Here is a 13,466-nt window from a genome sequence, read left to right as displayed (position 1 = left end):
TGGAAAAGCAAGCAAGCAAGCAAGCAAGCCAGCCAGCCAGCCAGCCAGCCAGCCAGCCAGCCAGCCAGCTAGAAGACAACGAGGCTGCTAGCGATGTCCCAGCCTAACCGTGTGAGGCCCTTCTTCGCGCCTTCTATCATGCCCTCCTGCGGACTCAACTCGGTCAGCACGTACTTGATGGGGCACACCGGTCGACGTACAGGTCCACAGATGAGGATCAGCGCGTCATCCGAAGGCTGCGGTAGGTGAAGCTTGAGCATGTTGTCATCAATACGGCCTTTGCTGTATGACCAGCCCGCGGGATGCTTGTCCGTCGTGAGCGTATGGTGCAATCGGTATCGATGACTGTGCGCTGCAGCCAATTCTTCGAGCTCCTCATTGCACAAAATGTCTTCGAATTGCCGGTTGCCGTCGAGCAGCCACAGATGTGTGTCATTATCTTCCTTGTCGTGCAGCACACCCCGCAGCACTTGCTGCAGAATCGTCTGCATTAGCGAGAAGTGCGATAATCGAGTTCGCAGACTTACCAAAATGGGTGTGATGCCACTTCCACCGCATATCATGCCAAGATTCTTGACTTTGCGCTGATTGCCTTTCCATCTGGCCATGCCTTTGCCTTCCCAGACGAAAGAGCCCAGAGGTCCCTTCATTTCGATCTCGTCGCCTATCGAAAGCGCATGGAATGCAGTCGTCGCCTTTCCGCCAGTCGGATAAGACTCGCTGGGGAAGTAGATTTTGATGAGCAAATCGATAAAACCTTTGGCGTCTTGCGTCGATACGGGTGTATAGGCTCGCTGCACTAGCTCCCCTTCCCCTTCGACGATCGCGTCGCTCTCCCCTGCATTTGTCTTCACTTTCCGTCGTAAACGGACATAGACGTGTTGCCCGCATGGAAGACCCAGATCTTGGTCCTCGCGGTGCAAGCGGAATCGATACAGCTTTGAATCGTACGAGACATCTGTGACGGCTTCCAGCTTGACTCTCTTCCACTTGCTCTTGTGGAGGAATATCGGCGCTTGTTCGTCCTGATCGTCTTCAGCCTTGGCTACGGCGCTTTGTCCATCATCCTCGATGACGCCGATATGGAAAGCGGCAAGCCTGAGCTTCGCATCTGCAGAGTGTATCGCCATAAAGTCCTCTGATGCATCCTCGCCAGATACGAGCGTGATCGATTCTGGTCCGCCGGGATGCTCTGGCAAGAAGTCCTTGCCAGCGTATACATGCCCGTTGACAACGAACAGAGGGTCAGCTTCTGTGCTAAGCTCGGCTACCTCTGCCAAAGTCATCTTGCGCGTCACATCGTCCTTGGTCATCTTGATCTCTTTCTTAGGCTCCTTTTTGACTTCTTGCTTGACCTTGGACGTCGACTGATCTGTCCTGAACTCGGGATACTTGGGATCCAACCCCTCTTCTTTGAGCCTTTGCATCCAACCGCCTTTCGCGACGCCTGCGAGTGTCGGATGTTCGAAGCGGATGTTGCTTTCGCTCTTGTGCAGCACGACCCGGAACCACCAACTGGGAGACTGTCAGCTCGTTCGATGTGCAGACTCACGAGACACGTACTTGTTCATCATGCCAGTGGCATTGACGTACATATCGCGTTGTTGAAGAGCGAGCGACTCGTCCATCCCTCGTACGGATATAGAAGCGCTCTGCTTAAGCTTGCCGACCGGCACGTCGTATGACCAGAAGCACCAACAGAAGCACGTATCTCGCTCTGTGAGATCGAGCGAGCCGTAGACGGGATCCGAGTAACAAACTGCACGGTAGAGATCCTCGGGATATGAGATCTGGGAGAGTTCCCACGTCTCGCCATCGTCAAGTGATAGCTCGACGCGTGTGACTCGTCGGCCGCCGCCGGCGTACGCATAGCCGCGCACGGTGTATACCTCTTCATCAGGAGATTGTGTGATGTTGAGTATTTCTTCGTGATCCGGTTTAGCTATAGCAGAATTGATGTTGAGATCGTTGATGAGATACCGAGGGTCTTTCCACCAGTGCTTCTCGTTTCTAGCTTGATCGGGCGATACTTCTGTGGGCAGCAATCGATTGTCAAAGAAATGTAGGTAGTGCTGTGATTCTTCGTGTGAGATCTCGATTTCTTTGAGCCATTTGACAGAGCGGCCGCCGATCTGGCCTGGTACGACAAGCCGCAAAGGGTAGCCATGATCAGGTTCGAGAGGTAGACCGTTCATTGCCCAAGCGATGAGCATGCCCTTGGTCTTGTCCGCTGCCCTGTTGAGGAGCTGCGAAGTGCCGTAGGGACCGTTCGGTAGCTTATCGCCGCCTTCAAAGATGACATGACGGGCTCTGAGTATCTCGGTCTCGCCCTCAGGCACCTCTTCGCCTTCGAATGTTGGAAGTCTCTGAACCCTTTTACCCTTTGTACACGGCTTGACGTATGCCAGGATATCCGCTAGATAGACACCCGTGAAGAGAGCTGTAGACACGCCTCCTGCGCCCCAATTGAAGCCGAGGGATTTCTGGACTTCGTTCTGCTCCTTGCGACGATTGCCTGCGCAGACGAGCGTGACAGGGAGCGTGACGGTCGGGAACTTATCCTTGAGCTCTTTAAGTGTCAGCGTCAGCTCACGTTTGACCAAGCTACCCATGCCAGTCAGTAATACCATACAGACGGAAAGCGCGGACATACCCATGAATGCGAATGGTCCAGTCATCGGCCATCTGCTGATCAACTTTGGGTACCGCGCCATGGTTGCGAACGTAGAAGAGATTACTTGAGGTGAGGAAACCTTGCTCGAACAAGGTACCGATCTTTGCTTCGCAGTTGAAGGGATGCTTGCCAGTCAGTCGGACGAGGCGTTCGTCTCGTGGTACCCAATTATCTGGCGTGGCCGCGTCCTGACTGTCTATTGTCTTTGTCTGGGCTAATCGTGGCAAAGCTGGCAAATTATACTTGGCCGGTATAGCTCGTGGAAGGCCATCGCTCTTGCTTTGCGCGTCCAAGGAAGCAGGATAGAATGGCTGTGGTAGGTCTGTCGCTATTGGCTCTGGCTCATCATCACTGTCATAGGATGCGTCTGGCAAGCCTGCGATGGCACCAGAAGTCCCATCAAGGCGAGCCTTGTCGATATGCTTGACCCCCTCATCTGCACCGCCAAGGATGACTTTGGGCGGCGATTCTTTTGATGAGCGCGAGGATCGACGCGACAGTGACGGTGAAGTATCGTCTGTGGACGAATGTTCCGAGCCTTCTGCGGACGAATCGGTTCTCGATGTGGTAGCAGTCGACTCCGATGGCTCACTGCCACTCGCGGTACTTTCTTGGCCTTCCGGCGGTGTGGGCGCGCGGCCTGCGGAAGCTTGCGAGCCAGTAGATGAGCTTGTCTTGTAGTCCGGTCGACCGCTCGAAGCTTTGTTTGCCGCCTCGATGGATGTCATACTCACTCAAGCCGATCTCAAAGTCGAAGCAGCGCAGGACGCGGGAAGCCGAGATTGTGTGGTGTAGCAGTGACAGGCTTGACTGATAAGCGCCTGTTGAGGCCGGACGAGCCCAAAGCGTCACTCAGGCTTCACGACCAGCTGCTATATGTGCCGGCGGACGAATCCCTACCGGTCTGATGTGTTCTCCAGGTTAGATGGGCTGGGCCAGAGGGGCGAATGAGCTGCGTGGCAGCGGCAGATTGTGAAAAAAAGATTAGCGGCTCGATTGAAAGTGATCGGCGGCATTTGCCAATTGGCGATAAGCGCAAACGGTCGAAGCTGATAGGCCAAGTGCTCCTCGAGGCTTGCCCGACAGAGGCCAGGGAGTGACCAACAGACAGTATGGCACCGGTGGCTGTCGAGGCTAAGCAGAACGGCGAGCCAAAGGGCGAGCCAAAGGTCATTCCGACCGATCCGCCTGCTCTAGATACAGAGGGCCTATCTGCCACCGAGAAAGAAGCTCTCGTGCCACAAGATGAGCGAAAGGTCATCTTTGTCGTCGGCCTTGGCATGGTTGGCATCGGTAGGATCCTCTCTTGCCGGCCTGGTAGCCACAGCTGACGGTCTAGCCGGCAGCTTTCATCGAAAAGATGCTCAACCTCGATACCGAGGGCAAATACTTCATCGTCACCTGTGGAGAGGAGCAACATCTCGCTTACAACCGAGTCGGCCTGACAGAGTACTTTGGTGAGTCATGCTCGCCTTTGTGCCGGTATGCGACTGGCTGATCGACACGCGCAGAGCATCGCAATGTCGACGATCTCTTGCTCAATCCGCCTTCGTGGTATGCCAAGCATTCGCCCTCCCGCTTTGCCTATCATCTCGGCGAGACCGTCCTCAAGATCGATCCAGAGGCTCATACTGTCCACACCGACAAGAATCACATCTTCAAATACGACTACTGTGTCCTCGCCACCGGCTCAGGTGCAGGCTTGCCGCCCTTTGTGAGCGAGGAGCAAGCCAGAGAGACCGCAGGCGTCTTCGTCTATCGCAACATCGCCGATCTAGAGAAGATCATCGACTATGGCGACAAGGACGACGTCACGCGAGCTGTCGTCGTTGGCGGCGGTCTGCTCGGTCTCGAGGCGGCAAAAGCTGTCTACGATCTCCCGACCGTACCTGACGTGAGCATCATCAACCGACAAGCATTTCCGCTGTCACGTCAGCTCGATGCAGACGCAGGCGAGATGGTCCTGCGAAAGATCGAGGCTATGGGTGTCAGTGTGCTCACCAATGTCGCACCGACGGAGATGGTCACCGAGTCAGATCCAGAGACCGGCAAGCCTGTCTTCAAAGGCTTCAAGATGACAGATGGCACCGTTCACGACGCGGACCTCGTCATCTTTTCGATCGGCATCAAACCCCGAGATGAACTCGCTCGTCAGTCTGGCATCGAATGCCACAAGCGCGGCGGTGTCGTTGTCCATGAGGATCTTCAAACTTCTGCCAAGGACGTCTACGCTCTCGGAGAAGTTGCCAATTGGAAAGGCAACACTTATGGACTTATCTCACCCGGCATAGAGATGGCCGATATCCTCTCATTCAATCTTACACAGACAGGCGGGCATGCGCCTCGAAAGATGAATGATCCTGATCTAAGTACCAAGCTCAAGCTCATGGGCGTCGACGTGGCATCCTTTGGCGACTTCTTCGCAGATCAGTCGCCTTATGAGAAGCAATTACAAAAGGTAGACCAAGCCCGCCACCAATCCCAAGAGGCCCAAGAAGCTGCGAAGCCCAATGGTGACGGCAAGAAAGCCATGAATGGCGAATCTCACGCGACCGTCACCGTCGAACTCGATGAGGACAAGAAGACCCAGAATGGTACGCTTCAGCAGCCGATGGACAAGCAGAACAAGCCTTCTGGCACGTCACTTGACAACCCTCCGGAAGACGGTTCCAAGGGCGACAACCAGACTGCAGAGAAGCCCGACTCAAAGACCGTCAGCTTACCGAAAGTGTCACATAGCAGCAAATCTGCCCGTAAAGATGAGCCCATCAAATGTCTGACCTACAAGGATCCGTTCGGGAGTATCTACAAGAAGTATATCTTCTCTGCAGATGGCAAATATCTGCTGGGTGGCATGATGATAGGCGACGTGAGCGACTATGTCAAGCTCGTCTCGATCGTCAAGAAACGCAAGCCGCTCGACATGCCGCCTTCTCAATTCATCATCGGCGCCAAATCAGGCGGCGAAGATGATGGTGGCGACCTAGACGACGACGTGCAAGTCTGTTCGTGTCACAATGTCGTCAAAGGGCAGATCGCATCTTGCGTCAAAGACGGCTGTACTTCTCTCGGCGATCTCAAAACGTCAACCAAAGCGGGCACGGGCTGTGGAGGCTGCATGCCGCTCATCACTGGCATCTTCAACGCCGAGATGAAGAAGGCAGGCGTGGAAGCCAACACGGATCTTTGCCCTCACTTTGCAATGTCGCGCCAGGATCTCTTCATGACTGTCAAGGTGAAAGAGCTCAAGACACTCCAAGAAATAATGACCACACTTGGCAACGAACCTGAATCGATTGGCTGTGAGATCTGCAAGCCGGCCATTGGCAGCATCCTGTCAAGTATCTATAACGAGCATATCATGAAGCCCGCGCATATTGGCAACCAAGACTCGAATGACAAGTATCTTGCCAACATCCAGCGCAACGGTACCTTCTCAGTCATCCCTCGCATGGCGGGCGGCGAGGTCAAGCCAGAAGGTCTTATTGTCATCGGCGAGGTCGCCAGAGATTACGGACTGTATACAAAGATTACCGGCGGTGTCCGTATAGGTGCGCAGTCTTAATTTATTTCACGATTGTGCTTATGAGCACAACAGACATGTTTGGCGCTAAGCGTGCAGACTTGCCTGACATATGGGAGCGACTCATCAAGGCTGGTTTCGAGAGCGGCCACGCCTACGGCAAGTCCTTGCGAACGGTCAAGTCTTGCGTCGGAACGACATGGTGCCGTTATGGCATCGGAGACTCAGTCGGCCTCGCAATTCAGCTCGAAAACCGTTATCGAGGCGTCCGATCTCCGCATAAGTTCAAAGGCGGCGTATCTGGATGCATTCGAGAGTGCGCAGAGGCGCAAGGCAAGGACTTTGGTCTTATTGCGACCGACAAGGGATGGAATATCTTTGTCGGTGGTAATGGTGGCTCGACGCCTCGACATGCAACGCTCTTTGCGACAGATGTGCCACCCAGCAAGGTCATCAAGATCCTCGATCGGTTCCTGATGTTCTACATTCGCACGGCCGATCGGTTGCAGCGAACAGCTAGATGGGTCGAAAGCTTCGATGGCGGCATCGAGAAGCTGAAGAAGATCATTCTGCAAGATGAACTGGGCATTTGCGGCGATCTGGAGCGCGAGATGGAGAAGCTCGTCGGCACTTACGAATGCGAGTGGAAGAAAGCAGTCGAAACGCCAGAAATCCGCAAGCAATTCAGACAATTCATCAACACGGACGAGCGGGTCGACCAGGCTGAGCTCATCACCGAGCGTGGGCAAAAACGACCGGCAGATTGGCCGAAGAACTATGAAGGCATCAAGATGTCAACTTCGCAGATCTCGACGCCGAAGGAGCAATGGAAGTGGATTAAAGTAGCTCACGTTGATGATCTCAGGCCGAACGAGGAGAACACGAGCCACGCCGCCCTCAAATATGGCGAGTCACAGCTAGCGCTCTATCACGTCCCGCGCAAAGGCTATTTTGCGACCCAGCAAATGTGCCCCCACAAACGTGCTTTCGTCCTCGATCATGGCATCGTCGGCGATGGGCCAAAGGGCCTCTATGTCGCTTGTCCTCTACACAAGCGTGGCTTCCAGCTGGAGACGGGCGAGTGTCTCAATGATGAGCAATTTTCAATCATGAGCTTCGAAGCTCGCGAGGATGCAGACGGCACGGGCGACATCGAAGTATTGCTGCCACCAAAGGACGCGCTTGACGCCGTCCTGGGTACAGACAAGTGGCTTGTCAAACAAGCTCAATCAGAAGCTCTTGGGCTCAATGCAGCGACTCAGATCAAGATTGTCGGCCCAGAAGGAGCACGAGAAGATGAGCCTGAAAAGGCTGAAGGTGGTGGTGGTTGCGGCAGCAACAAGCTAGAGTGGTAGAAATCCACAGCACGATTCACGCAATCTATTCTATCCCTTGTCTTGTAATGCATCACAATGTCAACAACAAGTTGGAACCGTCTAGAGTGAGGCTTCGAAGACGTCCGACCATCGAGCTGGTAGGCCCTCGCGAACAATAGCCGTTTCGCCGGCAAGCCAACGGTCGATGCGCGCCCGATCAGCAGCTTCAATAGCTGCATCACGTTGCAATCGGTCGAGCGATTCGTCCTCTTGCAAGGCTTCCATATCATCCAGCATGCTTATATCGCCCTCGCCGTCCAGTGAGAGGACCGCCCACCCAATGACCATCATACCGGGCGGTCGCTGTGGTTCACCATGCCGTTGTAGAGCTGCTACGATACGATCGAGCGTCGAGGCGATGACGCGCTGGTCCGAGCTCGAAGCTCGCTCTATGATGGCAATGGGCAGGTACGGCGGATAAGGTGTGCCGGACCGAGTACGTTTGCCTTCGTACAGGAGTGACTCGCCCGTTGGCTCTAGTGCTGCAGGCGGGGCGGCAGGATCGCTCGCCAACTGTGTGAGTGTTTCGACGACAGAGACGAGACGAGCGACACCCATAAGGATCGACAGCGTCCTTGTACGTTCGTAGCCGGGCAGAACGACACCTTTGCCTCTTCGTCCGACACCAGTGCAGATCGTGAGCGTATCTGCCACTCCTCGCTGAGTGACCGGTATGCCTGCCATTGTAGGACCGTCAAGGGATGAGCTGACACCCGGCACGACGAGACACTCGTAACCGTGCTTGCGGAAATGCAAGACTTCCTCACCTCCTCGTCCGTAGAGGTAAGGGGAGCCTTGTTTTAGTCTGACGACAGTATGGCCCTGGCCTGCGTATTCGAGCGCGAGTCGCATGAGCTCTTCTTGCGCAGACTCGGCATTGCCAGGGAATTTGCGAGCGATGATGAGCTTGGTCGATTTCGGCACGAGCGCGAGAACGGCCTCAGGCACGATCTTGTCGCTGAGGACGACGGTAGCCATTTGCGTGAGCGCACGGTGAGCTGCGACTGTCAGAAGGGAAGGCGAGCCTGTGCCCGATCCGACGAGGAGAATGAGACCTTTGGACCGCAACGGCGATGCGACGAGGGAGGCAACGGCCGAATCGTGGTGTCTAAGTGTGCTCGACGGAGTGTCGACATGAGAGTGATCTCTTGCTGAGCTGGTAGAGATCGCCGAGCTGCTTTCTGGATGGTTTCCGGAATGCAGGCCCAGCAGACGCGTTGTCTCTTCGGCGTCGAGTTGCGCCAGTCGCTCGATTGGCCAATATTCGGCTAGAACGATCTGGCATCAGTGATCACTGCGGGTCAGCTGACGAGGGAACGTACATATCTGAGAGATGAATCTCATTCGCGTTTCTGTGTTGAGACCGATGAACTGAGTGTCTAGCTGTGGCGTCAAGACGCAAGCTTTGCCTGTCCGATTGGGGGAAGTGCATCGACTGGGTCGAGGTGAACTGACGGCCATCTGTCGCACCGGCATATTGAGCGGTTGACTGGAGAAGCCTTCCTCCACTTCTTCATACTGGTCGAGCACAGCATGCTTGACCTCGCAAGATCTGACCTGTTGCCTCAGCTTGCCAATTCTGACAACAGCCTGGCCTGCATCGCGAGGCAAGGCAGTGACGAGCATCCTCTTGAGCCGGGATGCGAGCTTGCAAGCATGTTGGTTTGTGGTGAGTGCCATCTGGAGGGGGGAGTCGTCTCCCCATCGATGGCTGGCAGGGAAAGCAAAGTCTGATAAGCTCGGTTGATCTGCAATATTGACGGGGATCCGTCTCTCGTAGCAGGCCTCTCTCATCGACCGAGCAGAATCAAGTGACCTCATGGATGATGCTCGAGCGTAGAGCGTGTCCGTGACGATGACCATTGCCAGATCTTGGTACTGCGATTGAGACAGATTGCCGTCTAGCCAGCCGTCAAAGTCATCGTGCGCGTTCAGTGACAGCGCCGCCACTTCGTTGCAGGCTATACGGTGTGACAGCTCTGCATCGAGGCTCTGGGCAGCATCACAAGCAAGCAGGACGGAGTAGCCTGCTTCGAGAAAGGCGAAAGATCGAATTGCCGCCAATCGTCCAGAGCCGATGACGAGCACCGTCCGCCTGCGCTTGTTCCTTGGCTCGCTCGTCTCGCTGGATCCTGCCGAGCACGCGAGCAGGACAGATGCGCCTGCGTACACCTTTGGCCACGACATGTCACTGCTATCGACAGCGACCCGACAGGAGCCAGCCGATAAGCAGAAAAATCGCGTCAGGGCCAGCGAGAAAGTGCTGGGCGCTGATCGACGACGAGGCCCGGATCGGCAATGGCAGCGACGTCCAGCCCGTCTGCGTATCGATCTGCACCGCGACAGTTCGTGTCTAATGCGCCAGAGTGCGCGCGATGTGGCAAGGTGTGTGTGAACCCACAATGCGCTCAGGCCCGCTCGCTGACTGTCTCATCCACGCGACTAGCGAGTCTACTTTGCCGAACAGGTCCTCGGACCAGCCTCAAGACCGTACCATCGACCCTGTCTATCATGCCTCGGCTGCAAGAAGACGCTTCAGCCAGGCGCGCTCGTTGATCATGAAGGCGACGTGCGCTCCACATGACTTGGTGTCCAACACCGTACTCTTGAGCTGACCCCGCGACGCGACAGCCCTACTGCAAGCATTGTCATTCGCGAGCATTCGGTCCCAAAGGTTTGCCTTGGGCCAAAGTCTGACACGATCACGCGGCTCAGTATCGAGAGCAGGCGTTGGGTTTGGGAGCGCGATGCTCGCTCAGTACGAAACGAAATCGGGTCAGAGCAGTCCGGTCCCTTCGCCCAAGATCGATGCAATCAGCAGACCCACGTTCGGCTTCGATGACATTCGTGACGATCGTCGAGCGCCACTCGCTTCCGGTTCACCCTCAGCCTACGCGCCTGGTTCACCTTCCAATCTCGCGCCCCAACTGACTTCACAGTCCCGTTCGCCCTCGCCTTTGCCCAAATCCTCCCCTGGTCCTGCACCGACCCGCGTGCTCGGCGCGCCAGAACAGTGTTCTCGCTGTGGATCGACAGTCTACTTTGCAGAACGAACACTCGCTGTTGGCAAGGTCTGGCATAAACGGTGCCTGCGATGCGCGGGCGACAAGTGTGGCAAGGCTCTAGACAGTCATCTTCTCGAGAGCAATGGTCTCCCGTACGTGGCCTCTCCCACACGGCCTTCCTAGCTCACACGATGGCAGATACTGCAAAAGCTGTCATTCTCGCCTCGAAGGTGGCGTACAGCAGCAAGGCTTCGTCCGTCGGTTTTGAGATTCACCGCATGATGTATGTATGCACGGCTGTTCCACTATCCCTCAAGGCTCGCTAGTCGCGATTGCGCTCTGACCCTCGCTCGGCCAAGTCTCACGCTTGCTTACTTCGTCTAGCTGCTACGCTGATCGCTCAAGATGCTCTTTGCAAGCTCACTCTCACCTTGATTCACAGCGATGGCAACGCCAGATAGAGCAGGACGGATTCGTCCGCCATCGCCCACGCCGAGCATGCTCGAAACGCTCGACCGTCGGCCTGACCGAATTTCTGTGCGCTTGCCACGAACACCAGCACCAGCTGCGGCTTTCCGATGGCGAGACTTGAGCGTCAGAACAGGTCTGTACCATCATCAGAGCAGACCGAGCCAGCGCGATCTCGGTCGCAATAGTGTGAGAGCGAGACAGCGTCGGATCGCCTTTTGCACATTGAGAGCTATCCTCATCTTGCTCATTCTTGCTGGCACTATTGCCTCGTATATCATCTCAGCCAGCTTGATCGCTCAGGAGCTCGACGAGCAGCGTAGAGACCTCGACAGACCTCTCATCGTCATCAACGAGGGCATCAATGGAGCTAGCTCGGCTGGCTTCATGATCAACCCTGTCAGCCTGGTCTTCCTTCACATCATCTTCATCGTCATCATCCTCGTGGAGACCTATATCGCTTGGGCATTCACGCGCGCACTGGCTTGGATGTGGATGCCTGCTAAGCCAAGATCGACGCCACAAGCCAACTCAGCAGAGGCAAAGATGTGCTCCGCTAGTAAGCTCAAACGGGGTGGTCTGCGCATACTCGTCGCAATATATGGTCATCCGCCCGTGTCAGCTCGTCGCAAACCTAGATTGCCCACATACGACGTTGCGCTCCGTCAGCCTGTCAATCACGCAAGACGCATTCGCAGGGATACTCGTGCGCTGCAAATGAGAGGCATCGATATAGAAGACGATTTGCCAGAAGATACACGCACTCTGCCAGGCGATCTCGGTACGGGCGATTGTGAGGATCTCGAGCTAGAGAGGCTACGACGCATGGGCGGTGTGCCGCCTGCTTATCATACGCGCGAGAACAGACATTCGACCCTGCTTCTAGCCGGACCACAGGATCCTCGTCTCAGCGGATGGCGTCACTCGCTGCTGTCCATCTTCAGCATTCCCACTGACCGCGAAGAGGATCATGATCACGCGACACAGCAGATCGAACAGCAAAGCTCGCATGGTACACCCATCGCGTCGACAGTCAATTCGTGCCCTACTGCCTTATATCAGCAGGTGCGCGCATCGGCGTCAACACTCGTTATCGCTGTGCAAGGACGACGCACTTCGACCGAGCCAAACGACGAAGAGGCGGTTCTGAGATCGACGCCAAGCACGAACAACGGCATGCAGAACCCTGTCGATACTACAGCTCCATCTGTCATCGCGTAGCTGTACACAGAACGTGTCGCATGCTCAAATCGAGAGTGTGCACGGACTTCGACGGCTGCAAACATGTGCGCTCTGACCCTCTGCGATCTGCATGGAAGCTCGACGCTAAGCACAGCTCAACCGTACAAATACTCTTCAGTCAATTCAGCGCCCATCTTTGCTAGCCGCCCCAAGCGAGAGGATAGATCAGCGCACACCACAGTCTCTACGACACCTACCACGCTCTTTACACCCAGTGAACCGAACCCATCTCGTCGCCCGCAACCCCATTGCAATGGCTAGCCGCATAATCAAGCTCACAGTCCTCGCATTGGCCGTCGCCTCGTTCGTCAACGCTCAGGCGCTTAATGTGACAAGCGAAGGCTTGAAACTGCAAGTCCGCGGCACGACGCCAGAGGACTGCGACGAGTCAAAGATGCCCACCGTTGCACCTGCATCCGGCCATGGCAAAGTACCGCTGACGCCGGTCCATGGCTCAGTACCTCACAAGTCATCCGAGCACATACCGATGCCGCATGTCCCTACTAAGCCGAAGTGGCAACCCGAGTCTGCTCCTCATCACGAGCCGGCTATCGCTCATAGTCCGATGCCGAAGGCCGTCCACAAGCCAGCTTCAGCGCCCATTCACAAGCCAGCTTCAGTGCACATGCCCGCCCACAAGCCTCTGCCACAGATCGCGCCTGCACCTGCGAAGAAGCCGCACCACATGGCGCCCAGAGAAGCACACCACACTCACAAGGTGCACAAGCCCGCGCATCAATCATCCAAGCCTCATGTGCCTCTTCCTCTGCCGAGCCACATTCCCGGTCACAAGAATGCATGCGACATGCCCATGCACTGCCCTCAACGCGTTCCTGCTCACGCTATGCCAGTCTGCAACAAGGACAACGACGGCTGTGGCTCTTGTGGCTGGGTCAGTCTGATCCTCTCCGGGGGCGAGCATGGTCTGACACGCTGGTACCGATGACAGAAATGCTCAACTGGCTACAAACGCGTCGGCAATGCTTGCAAGGCGGTCAGCCCGGAGTGCGCAGACTCTTGTGGACCCAAGATGGTCACCTGCCCTCGGCCTTATGGTCATATGGGCAAGCCTGTCTGCGTCAGCGGCCAGTGCGCAATCGAGTGCCCAAAGGGACATGTCGTCGCCCACGCCAATGGCCTCACCTACTGCAAATAAGCAGTCTCCTCGGTGTATAGCT

General features: G+C 55.8%; 5 protein-coding genes across 5 annotated transcripts; 3 read left to right on the top strand and 2 right to left on the bottom strand.

Moving 5' to 3' along the window:
- Positions 1–68: 68 nt before the first annotated feature.
- Positions 69–3,718, bottom strand: L969DRAFT_76523 (uncharacterized protein; the record flags this gene model as incomplete). The annotated part of the gene is made up of 5 exons (XM_014711488.1): positions 2,654–3,718; positions 1,564–2,604; positions 528–1,515; positions 201–473; positions 69–146 (listed from the first exon to the last, which is right to left on the bottom strand). The coding sequence occupies exons 1-5, from the start codon at positions 3,400–3,402 to the stop codon at positions 69–71; spliced, it is 3,129 nt and encodes a 1,042-aa protein (XP_014566974.1). The 5' UTR covers positions 3,403–3,718.
- Positions 3,719–3,786: 68 nt separating this feature from the next.
- Positions 3,787–7,552, top strand: L969DRAFT_50632 (uncharacterized protein; the record flags this gene model as incomplete). The annotated part of the gene is made up of 4 exons (XM_014711487.1): positions 3,787–3,967; positions 4,021–4,131; positions 4,186–6,225; positions 6,273–7,552. The coding sequence occupies 4 exons, from the start codon at positions 3,787–3,789 to the stop codon at positions 7,550–7,552; spliced, it is 3,612 nt and encodes a 1,203-aa protein (XP_014566973.1).
- An 81-nt stretch (positions 7,553–7,633) lies between these two features.
- On the bottom strand, positions 7,634–10,145 carry L969DRAFT_99455 (uncharacterized protein; the record flags this gene model as incomplete). The annotated part of the gene is made up of 3 exons (XM_014711486.1): positions 10,020–10,145; positions 8,896–9,958; positions 7,634–8,841 (listed from the first exon to the last, which is right to left on the bottom strand). The coding sequence occupies exons 2-3, from the start codon at positions 9,758–9,760 to the stop codon at positions 7,634–7,636; spliced, it is 2,073 nt and encodes a 690-aa protein (XP_014566972.1). The 5' UTR covers positions 9,761–9,958; positions 10,020–10,145.
- Positions 10,146–10,320: 175 nt separating this feature from the next.
- On the top strand, positions 10,321–12,267 carry L969DRAFT_18412 (uncharacterized protein; the record flags this gene model as incomplete). Its single annotated transcript, XM_014711281.1, has 3 exons — positions 10,321–10,730; positions 10,777–10,835; positions 11,021–12,267. The coding sequence occupies 3 exons, from the start codon at positions 10,321–10,323 to the stop codon at positions 12,265–12,267; spliced, it is 1,716 nt and encodes a 571-aa protein (XP_014566767.1).
- A 274-nt stretch (positions 12,268–12,541) lies between these two features.
- L969DRAFT_95475 (uncharacterized protein) lies at positions 12,542–13,444 on the top strand (the record flags this gene model as incomplete). The annotated part of the gene is made up of 2 exons (XM_014711485.1): positions 12,542–13,180; positions 13,238–13,444. 2 exons carry the CDS (start codon positions 12,542–12,544, stop codon positions 13,442–13,444), a joined length of 846 nt encoding a protein of 281 aa, XP_014566971.1.
- Between the last annotated feature and the right edge of the window lie 22 nt (positions 13,445–13,466).

This window comes from Mixia osmundae, assembly GCF_000708205.1.
Source record: "Mixia osmundae IAM 14324 unplaced genomic scaffold scaffold_7, whole genome shotgun sequence".
Taxonomy (NCBI): domain Eukaryota; kingdom Fungi; phylum Basidiomycota; class Mixiomycetes; order Mixiales; family Mixiaceae; genus Mixia; species Mixia osmundae.
This window is presented reverse-complemented; position numbering and strand designations above follow the sequence as displayed.